This window comes from Coffea arabica, chromosome 6e, assembly GCF_036785885.1.
Source record: "Coffea arabica cultivar ET-39 chromosome 6e, Coffea Arabica ET-39 HiFi, whole genome shotgun sequence".
NCBI classification, from domain to species: Eukaryota; Viridiplantae; Streptophyta; class Magnoliopsida; order Gentianales; family Rubiaceae; genus Coffea; species Coffea arabica.
Window position 1 is genome coordinate 14,913,180 of NC_092321.1, and position 19,752 is coordinate 14,932,931.

The following is a 19,752-nucleotide window of genomic DNA, read 5'->3' on the forward strand; positions in this document are numbered from 1 at the left end:
GAGCCCTACTGGTTATGATCAAGATTGAAGGTGGTGAAAGTCTTTGAAATTGGAAGCAATAGCTATTAGAAAACTGAAGTGGCCGAAAGCACATCGATACCCGGGCCGAGCACGCAATATTCACTTAGTACTGCCTTTGTTCTTTCTTTGTTTTAGCCCAAAACTGATTGACAAAAAAAAGAATACATATGAACTGGCCCAGCCTGAGCAACACAAATCAATCTCTTGCCCACTGCTGAATTGTACATTTTATCAGCCTTAGCACGTTTTATCATTTCGAAGGAGGTTTTTACATGGGAAGCAACACTGCATGGCTATTATCTACATCAGATTAAAATGCTGCAATTATTCCTGCACGAAACAGGAAACAAATAATGCTGTGCTCTGGCACTGCATCAAGAAATTCAACAAATGAAACTACTATGACATGCCTACCAAGCCTAAACTCAGGGCATTCAGCTAAAGGTTAACACGCAAGTCATATATGCAAGAAAAAAGAAAAAACATAGCAACAAATAGAACTGGGTGTCCGAGCTAAAATCAATTTGAGAACTCGATCATCAAGAGATGATCATGGACCAACAAGCGAAGACCATGGATCATCAAGAGATGATCGGCCAAGCCACACAGGTCAGTTGTTCATTCTCCTTTCCTCCAAATCCTTGACTCTGTATCCTCAACCTTGATTGAGCTTGAATGCAAAACATATGGTCCTATTTAACGCATTGACATCAAAGTCCTAACTTTCTTTTCCCTCTCTGCCTTCTTTGCAATGGGAGTCCTTTTCAATTTGTGCAGTTCCTCCATTACCACTTTCTCAACTGTATCAATGGAGTTCAACAGCTTCTTTTCTGGAGTGAGAAAAGCTGTCTCTCCAGCATTCTGGTTGGTGATATCAAGCAATATCTTCGGCACTTTACCGACAGATACTGGACAGGCTCTACTTCTCATTGTTGGATATGGAGTGATCATAGAAATATCGTGCTCGAGTTGAGCACCTGATGTAGACACAGTAGGATCATGAACAGTCTGTTCCTGGGGGATAGGACTCTCAAGTTGATGGCCTTCACCTTCCCTCAAGCTAGCTCTTCTTCTTTCAATTGCCTGTAAAGAGGATCTTTACGAATTCAGCTCCATCCAATACAGTACCTTTTAATGGAGAACACCAGCTATTTGCAAATTGAACCACAAAAGGAAAAGAACCAAGTATTGATTTTTATACCCTTTCATCTAACTCAGAACTTGAAGAAGGTAACCCTAAATGATCACTTTCTAACTTAATAACTTGGTTGCCAAAAAGCACCTCAAAGTGAAAAACCAAAATACAACTGACATACAAGAGTTTCAGTAGTTGTAGCCTAGATTCTAACAGACAACATGAATACATACATTAGCTGAGCACTTGACAACAGGTCTGGACATGTTCAAGAGAACTTCAAGTTAGTTTAAGGTATTCAATCAGCATTTGGAAGGATGGAACTCGTCTCTACCCTTTCAGATACCACCACAGATATGCACATCAGGTGACTGGTAGCAGTTATTATTTAAAGAAACAGTAGAATCAATGGCATTTGCACTAGAATGAAGTCCAACATATGTAAAAGTTTAGGTTATCAATTCACATGAAAAAGCTTTAATCAAAGCAAATTCAGGAGCATTAAAAAACAAACCAGGGTACATAAATTGTAGGCAATGGGTATCGTCATGGAAAGTTGGCTAAATTAATGGAAATGCCAATGCCAATGAAAATTAGTTGGTTGACCAAGATAAGATTGAACCAGCAGATGCAGAACTATTTAAAACTGAGATAAGTTCATTTAAATAGTTTGGTATGCTAAAAAACTCGTTTGAGAGAAGTTAGTTTTCAGTAAAAGGACCAAAAGCCTATTGCTACAAAAAGGTCAGCAAAAGAGATGCATTTGATGTGATCTAATAAATTCAAGAAGCTCATTATATTCCATAGAAGATCTTACAGTCATACACCGGGGGTTTTACACCAAAAAAGATCATCTTACACTTATAACCATTCAGTCATCTAGTGGCATAGACGGTTATATGGTGCTACAAACAACTTAGTAAACCAAGTGTGATTTAACAAGATGCATACTTAAACAGCACAGATATGGATATGAATCATAGGAAACATAGAATGCCACTTCATCCAAGATTTTACCAAAACCCTCTAATAGATCAAAACTGAACAAGAGATAACAATAGTTGACTCATCAGACACCCTTTAAAATGGACCATTTTCTACATTTTGCACAATCAAATAAACCAAAATAAGCCTAATATATCTTGTTCAAGATTTTTCTATATCTTCCTTTTCAGTTTGTGACTGAGAAATTGGGCGACCGAAGCCTACAACGAAATAAACCAAATGCCAATTCCTAGGAGTAAAAGATACAGAAATAAGTAAAAACACATATTTAGCTCATATACTAGATAATTAATTTCATAATGAAACAAGTTCATAAAATACAATGTTTTATCGTAAATCCTTACTAAATCATCAAGGCTAGACAAACAATAAAAAATATAACAGCAATTTATATTCATTACAAGTAATACCAAGAATTCTCTCTCATATCAAGAAAAAGACGAATTACCCTCACAATAGCAGTGACATCCTGAAGGGGAGTTCTGGGGTACCAATTGGGCAAAACACTACCACCACGACCCCTGCCTCGACCTCTAACCCGGCCTCGGCTACCTCTGACCGTAGGAGACATGTTCTGCCTGCCAATAACTCTGACTGGAGACATCTGCAAATGCCTGCCACGCCAAATTCTTGGTGTTCCCAGACTACCCCTCTCAAATCCACCTCCAACAGAACCATCGGCCACTCCCATTCCTCCTCCACGAGTTGCCGTCATAGCCATCAACCCCCATCGGAACGGAGTCGTGGGACCCACATCCATTGCCTCATCAGGTAAAACACTGATTCTTCCGCCACTTAAATTGCCATTTCCGCTTCCACCTGAGATTATTGACTGTCGTCGACGAGTGTAAATGGCTGCCAAGTCCTCTGCCCTAGATATTCTGTCTCTGGCCTCCGGCATTGTACCAAAACCTTTCAATCAAGAATACAAATTAAGTAAATAAAAACAGGGGAACCCAAGATGAAACAATAAAATGGATGTTCTTTGATTTTCCAGAAACGAACTCCCGAAAACCTGTAGTTTCCGGCGACTCATTGATCAAATCTTGACCAAAGATGAATATTCTCAACGACCCAAATGAGAAATTAGGCAGAAAGGAGCAAATTCTTGGAGAACCCGGATGAAAAAACTTCATTTTCGGATAACCCAAGTAAAAAACAGTCATTTTCCGGCTACACAAACATCACATTTCAGGTATAAAGACGATTAAATGGAAAAATAACCACATTTTACATACATAAAATGAATTGCTTATTAAAAATAAAGTTGAAAAATGGAGCTACCTTCAGGAATCTTGTGGATTTTAGGGAAGTTCTGATGAAGATTCACAATGGTTATGATGATGATGATGATGAATGTGAGTGGCTTTGCTCTGTGGGGCTGTTTTCTTTTTCTTGGGTTAATAGAAGAGTGAAAGCTTTGAGATAGGGCAAATTGGCAATTTTTTCAAATGAAATTTGGGCGGTACTTTATACTGGTAACTGATAGTTTCTGGAAAAATTTTAAAAAAAGAAATTTTTGAGAAAATTATGGCGAAATTGAAAATGAAAATTTGAGGGTGAACACATGGGCTCGGGAAAAGTGAAATTTTCAAATTTCAAATTTTTGGTCATGGGAGGGAGGGTTGACCTCATTCTTTTTACGGTTTTGCTTGCTGGATTTAACTGCCTAAAAAAAGTTAGTATTTAGTAGCGCAATTAAACCTTTTCCAGAATTTTAAGCCCATAACAGCCTGAAAAGCTGTTGTGCTACTTGTTATTGGGCTTTCATGTTTTCTTTGCCTCTTCGGTTCTGAAGAATGGCAATTGGATATTGATACATGATCCATTCAAAGACAAATCCGAATCAGGTTGACGATGATTGATGAGAGCTAAAACGGTTTGTTCTAATGACATTGTATATAATTTTTGTTAATTTTGGTTACGCAGTTTTTTCTTGGAAGTGTCTTATGGGGGTTTCTTAGTGTCTGGTTAGCAATTCTAACCAACTCTGATTAGGGTGAGTTGGTCACCAGGTGAACCATAAGGTACATGTCTAGTTGCAAGTTAGGAGTTTAAACTTCTGTACTTGCACCAATATTCAAAAGGTGTACAGTAATGCATCCCTTTGATTTAGAATTGGACCCTCCTTTAATATAGGTTAGGGTAGAAGTAGGGCTGCAAACGAGTCGAGTTTTGACCTAATCGAATTAAACCTTGATTTAGTTTTATTGAACTCGAACTCGAGTTGAAACTTGACGAGCTGACAATTTAAAGAGCTCGAGCTCAAAAAAATAAAAAATAATTATTTTATTTTTTAAAAAAATAAATAAAATAATATTTTTTTCTTAATAAATAGTAAAATATTAAGGATATATATGTAATTTTACTATTAAAATAATATATATATATATATATATATATATATATATATATATATATATATATATATATATATATATATATATATATACTTGAGCTTAATATTTTGAGCTCGAGCTCAAGTCGAGCTTGACTCGAGCGGTTCGGTTCGTTTGCAACCCTAGGTAAGAGATGCCAATCGACCAAAAAAAAAAAAGGGGAAAAGAAGTTAACTGATGAAAATTTTTTGCCTCCGCCGAACCAATAATATTTTAGCCCTCCCAAGTGCTAACATTTACATACTATTGAAAGACAAAGAAATCAAAGCAAATTGTCCCATATTGTCCCACTGGGAGTGTTTGTATACCTCAATTATTTCAAATAATATTTTGCTTGCATCACAAACACATTTCCCAACCTGCCTTTTTATATTTCCAATCACTTTTTTATCTCACATACATCACATCACAAAAAGTGCTACAGTAATTATTCCAAATAATATTTCAAATAATACAAAATATGCATTAAGGCTTGTACCCTTGGTTAAAGAAAAAAAGGTAATTTTTTATGCATAATTATTCTTTTCCTTTTTTTTGGGTTCCTCTATTTTATAAAAGTCTGAATTTCCTTGTTAAAGTTTCTTCAATACCGGGGTTGATAATAATATCTAAAATTTATAGTGGATCCACCTCCCTATTTTGCATGCTTAGGACACAAGTTTAGAAAAATCTTTTTTTTTTAGTAATATGTGCAGTAACTTTGGATTGACACATTGCTTTACGTAGTGAATCAAGGAAAATATTATCATGTACGACACATACGACTAGATACAAATGAAACAACGTAAAATTGCTTCCTTGAGGTTTTTGAAGGTTTTTTTCAATACAAAAATTTTGGACGACTCCGCCCAAAACCTTCCATGATCTTGCGCCCAAGTTCTTGCACAAGAGCATCAATAGCTTCACAGTACTCGTGCATTATTTCCCTTCAACAAATCAAGAAAGTTAGTCCATCAAATACAACATAATTCAAAATTAATTGCAACCTCACATACATCGTATGTTAATATATTATTATCGTTCTACATCATATTTTAAAAAGTGTGACAGTATTATTTTTCTAAAATGCTTCAAAAGAGTACTAAAGATCGCAATCCAAACAAAGTGGTAAGTTTATGCGTCAATCCAAGAGTTTCTTAGGTCAAGTCCATTTTACATGCCAATTCCAGAGTTTCTTAGGTTTACCTCTGTACATTTTCAAGTGTCTTCCGTATAAAACTCGTAAATTCCTCTACTAGAGTCTCTTGAGGTTTTAATCATAGACTTGAAATTAATGATTTCTGCCAACTAAAGGTGGATATGGATTACCTTTGATGAGGAGAAGCATCAAGTTTATCACAGAATCGATCCACGGCCTCAGGTGGGAGCATGTCATACGCTCCAAGGGCTTCATAGAATGAATTGATAGTGTTCCTAGGAATGTACCCCATCAAACGTTGAGGATAAACATTCCTTTTCTTGATTTCAAGAGGAAGATCGAAAAGGGAAAGCGATACTGCCTTCATATCAGACATCAAAGTTGAGGGAATCCCATGATCAAAGAGTCTGAAGCATCCCCACCTCTATAATGCTTTTACAACTTTGTCAAGCTGCCCTGATATTCCTTGCATATCAAGAACCGGAATACAAGAATTAACCATGTTGTTTCATCTCTACAAAGATCTCGATTCTGTTATGTTTGCTGCTATTGAAGTCTCCTTTCCCTTTATATAACAGGAATTCGTCGCATTTCAGTTGTACTTATTTGCCACCAACAGTGACAGTTATGGTTAATTTAAGCTACTAGAATCAAATATGGAACTGCATTCTTTTTGTCCTTGTGCCTCATTATGTTGTGACTTGTGAGGATCTCCAGTTCCGTAGTTGACCTTCAAAGGGAATCTGGACTCTAGCCCCGGTTTAAGAGAAAAATTGAAAAATAATACCAAGAAAAAAGTATCAAGTTGAATCATGAATGGTTGCACATTGGTCTGACGTTAGATATTGCATCAGAACAGTTGCTTCATGAAGGTTAATTTGTATTTATGCCACTTGAGATGTGTTCATATCAGCTGTAATGGTGTAACCTGTCAACTGCAAGGGTCTAATTTATATGAAAGATTTGTAATACAAGCTTACAAATCATGCAAGAGAAGCTATTTTTACTCTCACAATAACAGAAAATACTCTCTAATTGGGCAAACTTCAGTAGAATTAGGTGTCAAAATTTATCTTAATGTGTTCCTCTTGTTCATCACCATATGTTGGGAGTTGAAAATCACAAGAGCTGATGCCCCGGAATGCTTGCAGATGAAAATAAATTACTTACGGCATAACACTATACTGTCTAGAGTCCATGGCACAGTCCTGGAAAAATGTGATCTTGATTGGTTGTTATTGATGCCTTCCCTAGGCAGTTAATTACTGTATACATAGAATTAGGCAGATCCAATTACTGCTACACTTTTCATCCTATGTGTTACTAAAATATCATTTTTACACCTTGACTTTCCAGTCAAAACAAGCTTTGCTACCTAAACAACTAAATCTGAAGCGGCAAGTGAAGAAAAGATAAAAGTTCAGCATTTCTAAGTATAACAATCATGAGGACCTGCAACAGCCGGCTTTTCTACCACCAGGATCTGAATCTTGGCCAGGAACAATGATCCTTGTTCCTTTCAAAGATGCTGACTTTTCATATTCAGAACCATCAGCTGCATTTAGTGTTTTCTTGCTTATGATGCGGTATATTTGGGTTAGGACTGTCATGAATGCACTTTCGACGTTTGTGGATTCAAGTGCTGATGTCTCCATAAAGCATAAGTTCTCTCTTTCAGCAAACTCTTGAGCATCCTCAGTTGGTACAGCTCTAAGAGACCCCAAATCGCATTTGTTACCAATAAGCATTATAACAATATTTTTATCAGCATGGCCTCTGAGTTCCTCAAGCCATCTAGCCATGTGGTCAAATGATTGCCGTTTTGTCATGTCATAAACTAACATTGCACCAACTGCTCCACGATAGTAGGCACTTGTCACCGCTCGGTACCTGAAGGAGAAGAATGCAGGATAACAACAGGTTAGATGCCCAGAAAACCATTTAACTGCATTTTTTAAACAATATAAAACAAATCTTGGCTGAACAATGAGTCACTGAGAACATGTAAAAAATGACAGTCAAAGGTGTTCTTTTGGTCCAATCCTTAGTTCATTTACCTACAGCTAGGACCTTAAAAAAAATACTGTTAATGAGGTAAAATCACTTCTTAACTTTCTCTGAGAGACACAAACTATAAGTCAATATCCCATAGACTCCCCCTTATCATTGGTAAATCGCATATCAGCTTGTCAATGAAGGGTAAACTGGGCATGAAAGTAGACTTTTAACAAATAATATGGTATGCACATCCTTGTACAACTAATAACTTGAGATGCTTTTGAGTCCTTTAGAAAATTCTCATCTTATTGATGCATTAATATGTGCAAAGATGGAAAGTATGCTATCGTAAATTGTGATAGAAGTTTGCTTCGTCGGAACATAGGATTCAATAACTTCCATCCAGCCCCAACCCCTAGGGTAGAATGAAATCATTTCAGAGAAGTTCACTTTCTGAAGTTTCAGCCGACTATGCACCTGTTACATTTGAAGAGGATCCTCACATTGAGCATCGTGCAGAAAAGTTCTGGCATAAGTTCAACCACAAATGTCAATGATAATGAGAACTAATCTTGACAAATCCATGCATCTAAGGCAGAGTTTCAAGGTAAAATGAACCTTGTAATGCCCATACTTTAACTGATACAGTATTACACGGTTCCCTCGCACTGAGCAGACCAACATAGGAACATTATGTTCACTCGTTACTCAGAACAGAGGTACTTTCTTTTGTCTTTAGTTTCAGGATCAGAGTACTAATTCATCATATAAAGCCACGCAGAAGGGAAAAGGTTTGTAAGTTCAAAAAATTTATAGAGGCTCTTAGGAAATCAAGGTCATTTGTTTCAACAGAAGCTGGAGATGATTGTATAGCATTTTATAGGATAATCCCCCAACACAAGTTTATGAGCAAATTATCTGTCTTAAAGTTGTCTTCTTATTTACACGTTTAGAATGTCAATCAGTCAACTGCTTTAAAAGCCGGCAAGACCTTCAAAGAGTAGTAGCATGATGACCATAAGCATGATAGAAGATTTTAAAGCTTCAGATTTTACACATCAGAGATTATGGTTGCAGCACCTCAGACAACCATGTCAAATCCTTACCAATGTAGCATGAGCATTTTCTCTTCAAAATCTTGGTGAAATAAATTAATACTAGATCACAACTTGATGCTCCATATCCAATAAGAATTTCCAAATCCAAAAGTTGTTAGTCACCTAAACTCAGCGCTTTTCATGATGATAATGTTCTTGAATGTGGTTGATTTCTCGACTTAAGAAAATCATTTATAATGATAGAAAGCCATTTGCAAGACACCAAGCTCTAAGCTGGAGCTTCTACTGACATTTTTAAAGGCTGTTACAATTCAGGGAAATGGACAACATTTTTATTAGTAATCTTTCATCATGTAATCCTAGTCTTGATCATAAGAAAACAAAATAACCCAATCCAACATCCTTAAGTGGATCACAGACAATAAAGGAAAAAGACAACCACAAGCCTATACAACATGCTGTTAGGCACACTAAATAATGTATAGGGTAAAACATGCTTCAAGCACTAACCAAGCAGAAACTTAAACTCACATGTTACAAGCACAAATAGTCTTCAAGAACCAGGCTGCTAAATTTTGCTTAAAATGAAATCAACTGCTTCATACACATTAATTGGTAACTACCAAAATAAACTGCTTCATATCCGTAATAAAAAAGTGGAAAAACAAAGATATGTCAAATCGTTTGATTTGCAGGGAGAGAAGCAGCATCAAGCTAACTCAAAGGACCTCCATTGGTTCCCTTTAAGCTTACTCCTAATTGCCATGATCAACATTTCACTCTATAGACCGAAGCTTAAACAGACTAATATAATACTAATCAAAACCAATCATCTACATCTATTTACTAGCCCTTTTTAACAAGATCTGCTTGCAACCTATATATCATTATCGGTTGATCGGTAAGTAGACAACAATTGACTCCACATTTCATGAATAACTAAGCTACAGCAGGTGATTATGTTAAAGTAAAAGAAAATATTAATAAGATGCATGTTTGCCAAATAAAGATGAAAAGCCAAGATGTAAAACACACCTTTCTTGGCCAGCAGTGTCCCAAATCTGTGCCTTGACGGTCTTTTGATCAACAATCAGAGTCTTTGTTTGAAATTCAACACCAATAGTTGCCTTTGAATCCAAACTAAATTCATTTCTTGCAAAACGAGCTAGCAGTTGAGATTTCCCTACTGCAGAATCTCCAATCAATACAATCTTGAAAACATAATCAATCTTTTGATTAAAATCTCCATACAAGTTCGACATCATTAGGAATTCCTAATCCAAATCTTGGCAGCCTCTCCTCTTCAAGCACAACCCTTCAATGTCGTACAGATTTTACACAGAAATCACTATTACATGAACCAAAATTCGTCAGAAAAAGGAAAAGTGGCATTCATTAGATCGTTATAAAAAAACAAATTTTATGACCCAAATCCTGATTTCTCGTGCACCCATACATTAGAGAAAAAGGCAATAACCATTTCTGATTAGAGACATTATGTAACGTGGGTTGATCAAGGGAACCAACAGATTTTGGCTAATAGTATAAGCTCATCGAGTTGTCCGGATTAAAGAAAAAGAGGAAGAAATTTTCGACATGGGATTGTTCGAAGGTAGTTTTCTGGGAGCTGGACGAATGAGAAAACTTAGGAAGGACAACGGTTAGTGTGGGACCCAATCAACAGTTTCGTTGGAGCATTAGAAAAGAAGAAATTTTCTCATTATTGCACGTGTAGCTCTGGGGAACTTCTTTTGGTACATTATTCACAGAGCTGTGGTGCTGTGGGGTGATCGATCCATTTCGAGCCTGAAGGCGTGGTTCAGCAGCAAAGTTTTCTTGATCTCTTGATAAAGGCGCTGTTGGAAGCTGTCAGGCGATCACGCCTTCCGTTCACGTCAATATGTGATTTTATACCTGATTCCCCTCCTCGCAATTATTTCAACTGCCTTACAGGCTAAAGGCTAAGGCTATATATTCACCGGATCAGCTAGCATTTAAAGGCTTTTATACTCCCTCCCTCAAGTTTTGGCTTTTCGATTTTGTGTTTAGTTTTTTCAACATAGTAAACTCAGTCGCCCACTGTTGTTAAAAGCGTGAACCTAAAAGTGAAGGGGAAAAATATAGAGGGATTAAGAAGCGTAGACTCTGAAGCAGCTATAAGAAGCGAAAATTGTTATATGTAGTTCATTTTTTAAAAGAAATAAAGAAAATTTAGAAATCCGTTTAGAAGTAAGATCGGGAATCTTTCTAATTTCTAATTGAACTTTTGTCCACTTCCATCTAGTTATATAATTCATACAACATTTGGTGTAGCATAATCGTGAAGTTTATCAAATTATACAAGAGCAAATTATCTGAATGGCCACCAAATTTTTTGGAATTATCAAGTTTTGATCATTGAATTATTAAAAGTCTAGTTTTGACCACTGAACTATCTAAATTTTAGATTTTAGGCGATTCCATTGAATTTTATCGGCAAATTTGACAAATCTGAGTGCTTGCACGATTCACGAGACAAAAGAAAAAGACATAATTAACAACTAAAATTGACGAAATGATCCGAAATCTAAATTTTAGATTGTCCAGTGGCCAAAATCAGATTTTTAATAGTTCAATAGCCAAAACTCGATGATTCCAAAAGTTCAATAGCCATCCGGATAATTTGCTTTTTATACAATTAATTTACAATTTATATTTTATCAACTCACACAACTAATTCGGTGGCCAAAAGTTGTATATTTTATCAACTCACACAACTGGACTTTAGATAGTTTAGTAGTCAAAATCAAACTTTTAATAGTTCAGTGGCCAAAACTCGATGATTTCAAAAGTTCAATGACCATCCGGATAATTTGCTTTTTGTACAATTAATTTACAATTTATATTTGATCAACTCACACAACTAATTCATGATTATATCAAAGTTGTATAAGTTTATGCCAAAAATTATTTTAAAAAAATTGAGCCAAATTAGACAGAATCAACTGATGAAGCCGATCCTTATAAGTAAATAAGTAATGCAATAGAAGTGCCAAAAGCTTGTACCAACAGGTTCCCTTTGCACAAGTTAATGAAAGAGTACCATCGTTGTCCCAAGTAGAAAGACAGTACACTTAAAAAGAAGGGATATTGATACAAGAATACGTAATTACCATATTCAATACTCATTTAAAAGCTTCCAATCGAATTATGGCACTTGACATTAAATTTTATACATTTTGTCCCTAAGTTTTCACTAAAGTAAATGATCTAAACATCCACATAACATTTTAACTCATAATCATTTTCTCAAATTTTTAACAAAAAAAAAAAAAAAATCTCAAACATGATGGCACTAACAAGAAATATTTTCTCAACGTACTAAATTTTTAAGGCAATTAAAGAAATCAATATTTTGGTTAAAGTGTAAATATCTATTTTTCAAGAATTAGGCAAGAAATTTATGTATGATAATTACATTTTTAATTGACTTTCAAATATAAATTATTTGATTTTTAAAAGTGCTACACATGCATAAAATGTAGTACCTTTTTACTTAAAGCCCCAAAGATGTTGTAAATCATATAGGCATTCACCTAAAAATAAATAGAATAAGGAAGGAACAGAGGATTGTTATTTTCTGAAGTTTTTGTTAGAAAATATACCGTAATGATTCGATATATATGAGGTAAAAAATTTATTGAAAAATGTGTCTACAGAAAACATAAACATTTTTCAAAAGAAAATGGCAATCCAAACAAAGCAAAGCATATATATGAACTTTTTTTTTAATTTAATTTCCGCGCTCTAAAAGTGGAAGAACCCGGTCCATTGCAACTCCAGCAGACACTAACTGCTGTGGACCAAATTCTGCTTTCTTGAAACTTCCTCAGAAACCAAACCCCACATGACTGCACAACTAGCCATTTCTTCCTCTTCTGCGATAAAAATACAGATGAACCGTTGAGAAAGAAAATATCTTTCTATGGGTGACGATGCCAACTTAAATAAGCAGAGGCAGAATAGGGAAGTAGATAAGGTTCCCATTATAGGAGGAACTGACACAAAATTCACCAGAAAGGATGTTGAAGCGTAACGAATCATGTGGGCTTTGGATTCCAGAGATATTTATTTGAACATTGCAGCAATCAAGCAACAAGAAATCTAACATCTATATCTTGGTTGGCCTAAACATAGACAAAAGAAGAAGAATCTAACCTCCAACATAGGAATAATACTGGTGCTTAATCATAGTAAGAATCTTCACATAGATTTGTTAATGAGAAACAAGATTATTACATTGAACAAGGATTGTAACTTTCACATGCCCTGTACAATTGATTTATACTTTTCTTTTTTTTTTCTCTTACCCAACTTTGCTGTAGGGAACCTTGGTTATACTAGTCTACAATATATCTGAATCTTAGAATTGAAAAATACTAGAAAATCACAGTAGTATCTGATACTCCTATCCTTGGTGCTTCAAAAGAAATTGAAAATTATTAGTTGATTGAACTGCTTCTCCATCCAGTCCCTTTGTAGTGTTTTTTACTGTACAGAAGCAATCAAACCATTTGATCTGGAACTGGCTTCTGCATGGCTGAGCATTTGCAATTTGCCCGAATATCGCTGAGTGTCTGCAGATAGATAAGATGGATGTCTCTAAAGTGTAGCATTGATGAATAGGAATGTTTGGTTTAGTACAGTATATTAGCATAATACTAGGTTCTATCCCTTGATACCTTGTACTGTTTTTGGAGATCTTTAATGTAGTCGACAGCCAAATCTAACATGTCAGCTGTGTTGGTTTGCTGCCAACAAGATATACCACAACTTTTATTTCTGCAACCAAATAGTGCTTGAAGACTATTGGATGAGGCGTACAAAATCTTACCTTGTCCATGTTTGGAACAAGATCCTGCAATTTCCTCATCCTTTCACTGATCCGGGTTCTTCTTACCTGAAAAAACAGTAGTATTTTTTTTAATTCATGCTTTAATCACATTATCCGATCAAAGGTATGTTAAACTTCTTGTGTGGTCTTGTGGGTTGTGGGGCACGTACTAAAGAATAACTGAAAAGAACCCAAAAAAAAAAAGAACTTTTGTTGCAGGATTAGGTTCAAGACAGTCCAAAAAAACAGTTTTTGAAAGTGAAGTTAAGATCAAAACCGAAATCAAATATGAGAACAAATTACCCTCTCTGCTATACTTCGTGGATGAGTAGCACAACCTCGTTTGGCACGGATTTTGCAAGGAACTGTGTCCTGGAATTGCATTAACTTGTCCATAGCAGCAAGTTCAGCTGTATTTGGTAAACTTAAGTGGTGGGACAAAATATTAGGCCGATTTCTAGGCTCTCCACCCTGGTTGCAGGCAAAAGTTCTAATACAAATCAAAACTATCGATGAAATATCACAATCAATGCACAACACAACAGAAATTGTTACCTGACTATCAGAAAATAAGTTCTGATCATAGTCAATTTCTCTCTTAAGGCCGGTTAAGTTCTCAGCGAATTTTGATGAATTGTTCCAAGATCCAAAACGGAAGCCAGAGCCATACAATTGAGTATCCCCATTGGTATTTCCTAGTTTGTCATCATTAGAGCCGTCAGCACCACCAGTCTCGTTCTCAACTTCTGATATTCTAGACAACATCCCTAACGTCGTCGGACTCCCGGATGAGAAGCTCATCGGTCCCTTGAACCTATTTGAAGATGGACTTAAATCTCCACTAGCTCCATTTGTCAGTCTATAATTTCCAACACCTCTCATTGTGGCATAGCCTGCATATTGCTGATAAAATTATAGTAGCTTGCTTTAGGAGTACAAAAATTCTTTAAGAAGCAGCAAGACGAAAACAGTAGCACTGAGATCACACAGTAGTAATTTTCATGAGGTGAAGCTCAATATGCCACCTTCCCCTTCAACTTCATTTTATTCAACCTGGTTTCCCCTCATCATTTATTTGATAACTAATCAGGAAACTGAGTGATAGATATTGATCAATCTTTCACCAATATTTTGATGAGCATTAACTTGAGATTTTGGTGTCAAGGTACAATCTTTAGGTGCAAACAATAGTAAGGGGGCTTGATAAATTTCATGAAAATTCCTTGAAGAAGAGGAAAAAGCCAAAGAAAAAGGGAAAACATCATCCAAACTAAACACTGAAACACGGACAACTAGAAAGGCCTGCTGGAATTGCCAATAAATCCCACAGAAAAGGCCTCATGAACTTATTTCACATCCATACACTTTTTGTTAAACAAATCATTTATGTCAGATAAATCCAAGAATTCAACATATAAGCATTACCAGATTGAGCAGTGAGGTGTGAGAACAATTCAGCAGGTGAACTATTTTGCCTAGTAAGAGTAGGACTCATTTTGGGCTGCCTTTGATGATCCATTGCCATTGAACCTGGAACTCTATACACTCCATTTACAGAGCCCAGTTGAGCAAGTGTTCCTCTTGATGCCCGCGGATACTGAGGTGGTAATTGTGATTTCAGAGTGTAACCATTAGTACTACTACTATGAGAGACTTGATTGCTCTGTGCTTCACAAGAACTATTGAATCTTGAGGTCAACCCTCGATTTTCAACACTGCTTTTCACAATCTTATCATCAGCACTTAAGCTCTCCAACAGAGAACTTGGAGCAGACCTAAATCTTAGTAGCCCAGAACTATTTTGATTAGCACTAGTATATTGGTTGTTGAACTCAAGACTATTATAGTTTGTACTACTAGCAGAGACAGAGTCCATGAATAACTCTCTGCTCTGTGCAAATAAGGCTTCTTTAGCATTCCAGCTTGAGTGAAATATAGAGCTGTCGTCAGAAGATAATGCTTGGGAATCGCCATACATTCCTTTAGCGTTTCTTCAAGAAAATTCTGGGGTCTTTTTCTTGAAATCTGCTTCGTTGTTAAGCAGTTTTTCAAGTTCAGTCTTGTAGTAGAAGCAACTGAGGATATATTGGTTCTTTTTCCTTATCACTTGTATGTGCAGAAGAGGCTTAGATACATAGATCTTTGGCCACTTTTGTGGGGCTTTTTGGCCTCAAAGGGGAAAAGAGAGGAGAGCGTGTAGGCCTGTTAGGATGATAATGGCGGCGAACGAGGGAAGGTGTGCTAATTAAGCGGGATCTTTGAGGGCCCTTTGTTATTAAGTAGAGAATGGAAAATAGGGAGTGACTCAATTTTGAAGTGATAATGACACCAGCTGCAGGTACATGTGTCCTCACTCTGTTCTATTGATATTTGAGGCAATGAACCAAGTGAAGCATCCCTGCCAAAAAGGCAAAAGGGATAATTTCAAGAAACTCCCCCAAGGTTTTTAGTAATTTCATGCCCTCATGAAATAGTGAAGTTCATTTTACTTTTTCATCAAAATCTTTAAAAATTTGGAACATAGACATCATAAGCCCATTTCAATTCTCATTTCTACCGTTTTAAATCTTTCATATTCTCATATCCCAAATCAGTACCACTATCTCCATGACCATCACCACAATTAGCCCCTCCATAACCATCTTTTCCTATTCATCTCCAAATGCTTCAACTAAAGCCAAAATTAATTTGTAATGTTAAAATTGTGTTTAGAACATAATTAGTTATTCTATGAGTGAATCTTGTTTCTATTTCATTAAAGTCTAATTGTGTAAAATGCATTTATACGCACAAGATTGGGAGTATATTGTTTAATTGTATGAAAAATATTGACGTGGTAAGGTTATTATGATTATAGGGTTGAGGGAGGCAAGTGTAATATTGAAAATTTCAAGAATATTGGATAAAATTGTCAAAAACTTCAAGGGAGGTTACTCAAAGTATCCGAGAGGAAAATGATGCAAATAGCCTCTAGCATATTGCATTTGTGTGTTTATAGTCCTTCACTTCTAAAATGATAGAAATTCGTCCCTTGCATATATAAATAGTACCATTTTGACACCTATATCCATTTCAAGTGACTTTTTAACAGGTAAAAGGCCACGTGCCACAATGAAATGGATATATTCATGTACCTCTTACTCATTTATGAGATGATCACGTATGGCAAAAATTATTCTGAGATTTGATTCACATAAGAATGGACATATTGTTGTTGTGAGAGTGCGTGTAAAAGAATATCAAACTTATACCTTTTTTTTTTTTGGTAAATGAGAGGATTTTAATCTAAAATATCTTAATTACAATCCCTCCCATCTTACCATCCAATTCAATCCTTCCCTATCAAATTTATACTAAGAACCTTTTTGTAGAACAACATTTAGATGTAAATCCTCTTCGATCTTCCATTCTCATGCATAGGGTGGGAAAAAAAAACCCCATAATCGTACTTAACTGAAGGTGGAATTGATCGGCCCTTTGTGTTAAATTTTTTTCTTCTAATTTTCTTTTTGAAAACTTTGAAAAGGAAAATATATACACACATACACACACACTAATTCTACTTTTTCTTCTACGATATTCTTGTTTTCTTCTTTATTTAATATTAGTGTCAAAGTTACCTTTTTCTCTAGAAGATCACATTGACAAAATCTTGAAAAATTATGGAGGTAGGTTGGAACAATTAGAAACTTTCTAATGGTGAAAGTTAACAAATCTAGTCTTTGAAGGGTTTGTTTATGCATAGAGTACCAAATTGACAAACTTATCATTAGATGGCTCATGGACAAACAAAAATTTTCATAGAGGGACATAACCTAAATAATTAACAGGAGCGGAGACAAAGTCAAGAAGAGATTGCATTATCCTCGTTATTCCCGTGGTACCTTATCTCCAGATTCCAAGTCCATCATGCATACGCCATACTTTTACAATACTTTTTTTCTGACAATTACTAGTAATTTAGCATTAATTCTTCCACTTTGCAGTCCAAAAAGACAGTTCAATGGAAGGCAATTTCAGTAATTGGTGTACTTGAATTTTGTCGTACGTGGATTAGAAAGTGTGTTTATTCGGGGCTAATGCCCCCAACAAATTAAGAATGAGGAGAATCTTGCACCTCTAAATTAATCCTGGGAGAATGTCTGATTCTGATATTCAGATTCGTTTTTTCTTCACATACATGTGGAATCTTACAAAGTGCAATTCTTATGGCGCATGCCCTCGAAATCCTCTTTCAAATTTATAGCTTTCTTGTCATAAAGAATAAAAATATTGTTGGAGGGGAATGAACAAATGGTTTTAGATAGACCGTAAAAGAGGAAACAAGAAATAAACGAACAAGTAGTTCTTGATCAAGGAATGGGATCGATTCATGTAGGAATTTGTGCTTAGATTCCCATATACATAGTTGACTTGTTAGGACATTTTCGAAGATGAAATCAAGAAGGATAAAGGCTAACTAAGGTAGTCAGGGACCATATCATCAAATAATATGTCAGTGTTCCAATTGGTAGACAAATTCCAGACGAGAATTGGATCAGGAGGATGAGAAGAAAAACAAGCGAATAAGGAGAGTACTTGAGTATAGAATCTATATTGATTGAGTGATTCCCCGGTGGATAAGCACAAATATTAGGCGAATAAGATAATTGTTCGACTAGAAACATGTGGTATCCAAATCGACTTGCAACTTCATTATGCACAAGTTGGGAAGTATTTGCTTGCAACTTCTTAAGCATTTGTTAATATTCAAATTAAGAATATCACAATTCAACCTTCCATTTCTTAGTTGAACTAGGGCCTATTTGGCACCCTAGTTTTTTACCAAGTTTTTTAGCTACTAGTTTTTTAACAACTTTTGCTACAGGAACCCCAAAAAACTTTTCAAAATTTTTTATCTACACACTTCAAAAATCTATACACAAAAAATTTCCCAAAAACTTTTCTTCCTCCCCCACCCAACCCACCACACCAGCCACTACCTCTCCCGGCGCCGGTCACCTATTCCGGCGCCGGTCACCCAAAAAATTTTTGTGTCTCTCACCCTCACCCCCTCTCCTCCCCTCCCCTTTTCCTCTCTCCCTCCCCTTTTCCTCTCTCCCTCCCCCGCCACCCTTCCCCTCCTGCTAGGTGCGATCTGGTCGCGCGACCAGATCTCAAAGGGGGAGGGGAGAGGGCTGCGATCTAGTTGTGGTCTGGTCCCAAATCGTAGAGCAGAGAGGGGGAGGGTGGCGGAGGAGGGAGAGAAAAAGCAAAAAAAAAAAAAAATAATGCACAGTTGCCTGCCTTCCTCGGGTGTCGGAGTGCGAGGGAGAGGGGAGAGGAGAGGGAGACGGAAGAGGGGAGGAAAGGGGGAGAGTGGGCAGAGGGGGTGACGGGGGAGGGAGAGAGAGGGGTAGCGAGCCTAGGGAGGTGGCGGGCAGAGGAGAGAGGAAAGGAATGGTAGAAAAGTTTGGAGGTGGTGGGGGAGAGGGGAGGAAAGGGTTGGCAGGGGAGGGACAGGGAGGAGGGAGAGGAGAAAAGCAAAAAAAAAAGAAAAGAAGAACAGAGGTGGTGCTGGCGAAGGTGCTGGAGGTGGGAGGCAGAGGAGAGGTAATGGGGAAGGGGGAGGGGGAAGGAAGAAGAAGAAGAAGAGGAGAGGAAAGAAAAGAAAAAGGAAAGAAAGAAAAAGAAAGAGAAAGAGAAAGAGAAAAAAAAAAATTTTCACCTTACAAAAACTTCTACAAAATTTTTTTCAAAAACTTCTACATTGCACTACAGTAAAGTTTTAAACAAATTTCCAAAAAACTCAGGTTTCAAACAGCCCCTATATATGGTACACATAATTCTCACAAAAAAAAAAAAAAAAAGAGAGCCGCGTTATTCAGATTTAATACGTGTCTATTAACTTACAGATTATTTGTCGAATTTTTTAAAATAAAAAGATGATTAAAAGAAGGGTCGATTGATCTCTTTTGCGGGAAACTCGCAATCCAAACAATGGCACATCTCCCCAGCATCCTAGTGTTTTTACCCCCCTTTGGATCTTTACAAAGTCGATATCATGCAGACATGCAGCACTAGCATTATAGAAGCATGAGGAACATGGCTGCGCCATCAGTCAAACGCATGATGATTAGGAGATG

At 36.5% G+C, this 19,752-nt stretch overlaps 3 protein-coding genes across 4 annotated transcripts; all 3 read right to left on the bottom strand.

Moving 5' to 3' along the window:
• Window positions 1-569: 569 nt before the first annotated feature.
• On the bottom strand, window positions 570-3,578 carry LOC140009541 (protein POLYCHOME-like). The gene is made up of 3 exons (XM_072055400.1): window positions 3,446-3,578; window positions 2,610-3,073; window positions 570-1,104 (listed from the first exon to the last, which is right to left on the bottom strand). Exons 2-3 carry the CDS (start codon window positions 3,060-3,062, stop codon window positions 718-720), a joined length of 840 nt encoding a protein of 279 aa, XP_071911501.1. The 5' UTR covers window positions 3,063-3,073; window positions 3,446-3,578; the 3' UTR covers window positions 570-717.
• A 3,325-nt stretch (window positions 3,579-6,903) lies between these two features.
• On the bottom strand, window positions 6,904-10,457 carry LOC113696443 (ras-related protein RABA4d-like). Its single transcript, XM_072055402.1, has 2 exons — window positions 9,790-10,457; window positions 6,904-7,588 (listed from the first exon to the last, which is right to left on the bottom strand). The coding sequence occupies exons 1-2, from the start codon at window positions 10,017-10,019 to the stop codon at window positions 7,141-7,143; spliced, it is 678 nt and encodes a 225-aa protein (XP_071911503.1). The 5' UTR covers window positions 10,020-10,457; the 3' UTR covers window positions 6,904-7,140.
• Window positions 10,458-12,947: 2,490 nt separating this feature from the next.
• LOC113695486 (transcription factor bHLH130-like) lies at window positions 12,948-15,918 on the bottom strand. 2 transcript variants are annotated; one of them, XM_027214605.2, is made up of 6 exons: window positions 15,053-15,916; window positions 14,183-14,520; window positions 13,931-14,098; window positions 13,628-13,693; window positions 13,476-13,544; window positions 12,948-13,370 (listed from the first exon to the last, which is right to left on the bottom strand). In XM_027214605.2, the coding sequence occupies exons 1-6, from the start codon at window positions 15,603-15,605 to the stop codon at window positions 13,299-13,301; spliced, it is 1,266 nt and encodes a 421-aa protein (XP_027070406.1). In that variant the 5' UTR covers window positions 15,606-15,916; the 3' UTR covers window positions 12,948-13,298. The 2 variants fall into 2 exon arrangements, with proteins under 2 accessions (XP_027070406.1, XP_071911504.1); XM_072055403.1 differs by lacking the exon at window positions 13,476-13,544 and having other exon boundaries at window positions 15,053-15,918.
• Window positions 15,919-19,752: the final 3,834 nt, after the last annotated feature.

What these genes read in the sequence shown, in the direction of transcription:
- LOC140009541 (XM_072055400.1), bottom strand. Translation starts at nt 3,062, where the DNA reads ATGCCGGAGGCCAGAGACAGAATATCTAGGGCAGAGGACTTGGCAGCC. An exon ending in ATGTCACTGCTATTGTGAGG is followed by an intron (nt 1,105 to 2,609) that starts GTAATTCGTCTT and finishes TCCTCTTTACAG; the next exon opens with GCAATTGAAAGAAGAAGAGC.
- LOC113696443 (XM_072055402.1), bottom strand. Translation starts at nt 10,019, where the DNA reads ATGATGTCGAACTTGTATGGAGATTTTAATCAAAAGATTGATTATGTT. An exon ending in GACACTGCTGGCCAAGAAAG is followed by an intron (nt 7,589 to 9,789) that starts GTGTGTTTTACA and finishes CTTCTCCTTCAG; the next exon opens with GTACCGAGCGGTGACAAGTG.
- LOC113695486 (XM_027214605.2), bottom strand. Translation starts at nt 15,605, where the DNA reads ATGTATGGCGATTCCCAAGCATTATCTTCTGACGACAGCTCTATATTT. An exon ending in ACACCTCACTGCTCAATCTG is followed by an intron (nt 14,521 to 15,052) that starts GTAATGCTTATA and finishes AGCAATATGCAG; the next exon opens with GCTATGCCACAATGAGAGGT. An exon ending in ATCTCCAAAAACAGTACAAG is followed by an intron (nt 13,371 to 13,475) that starts GTATCAAGGGAT and finishes ATCTATCTGCAG; the next exon opens with ACACTCAGCGATATTCGGGC.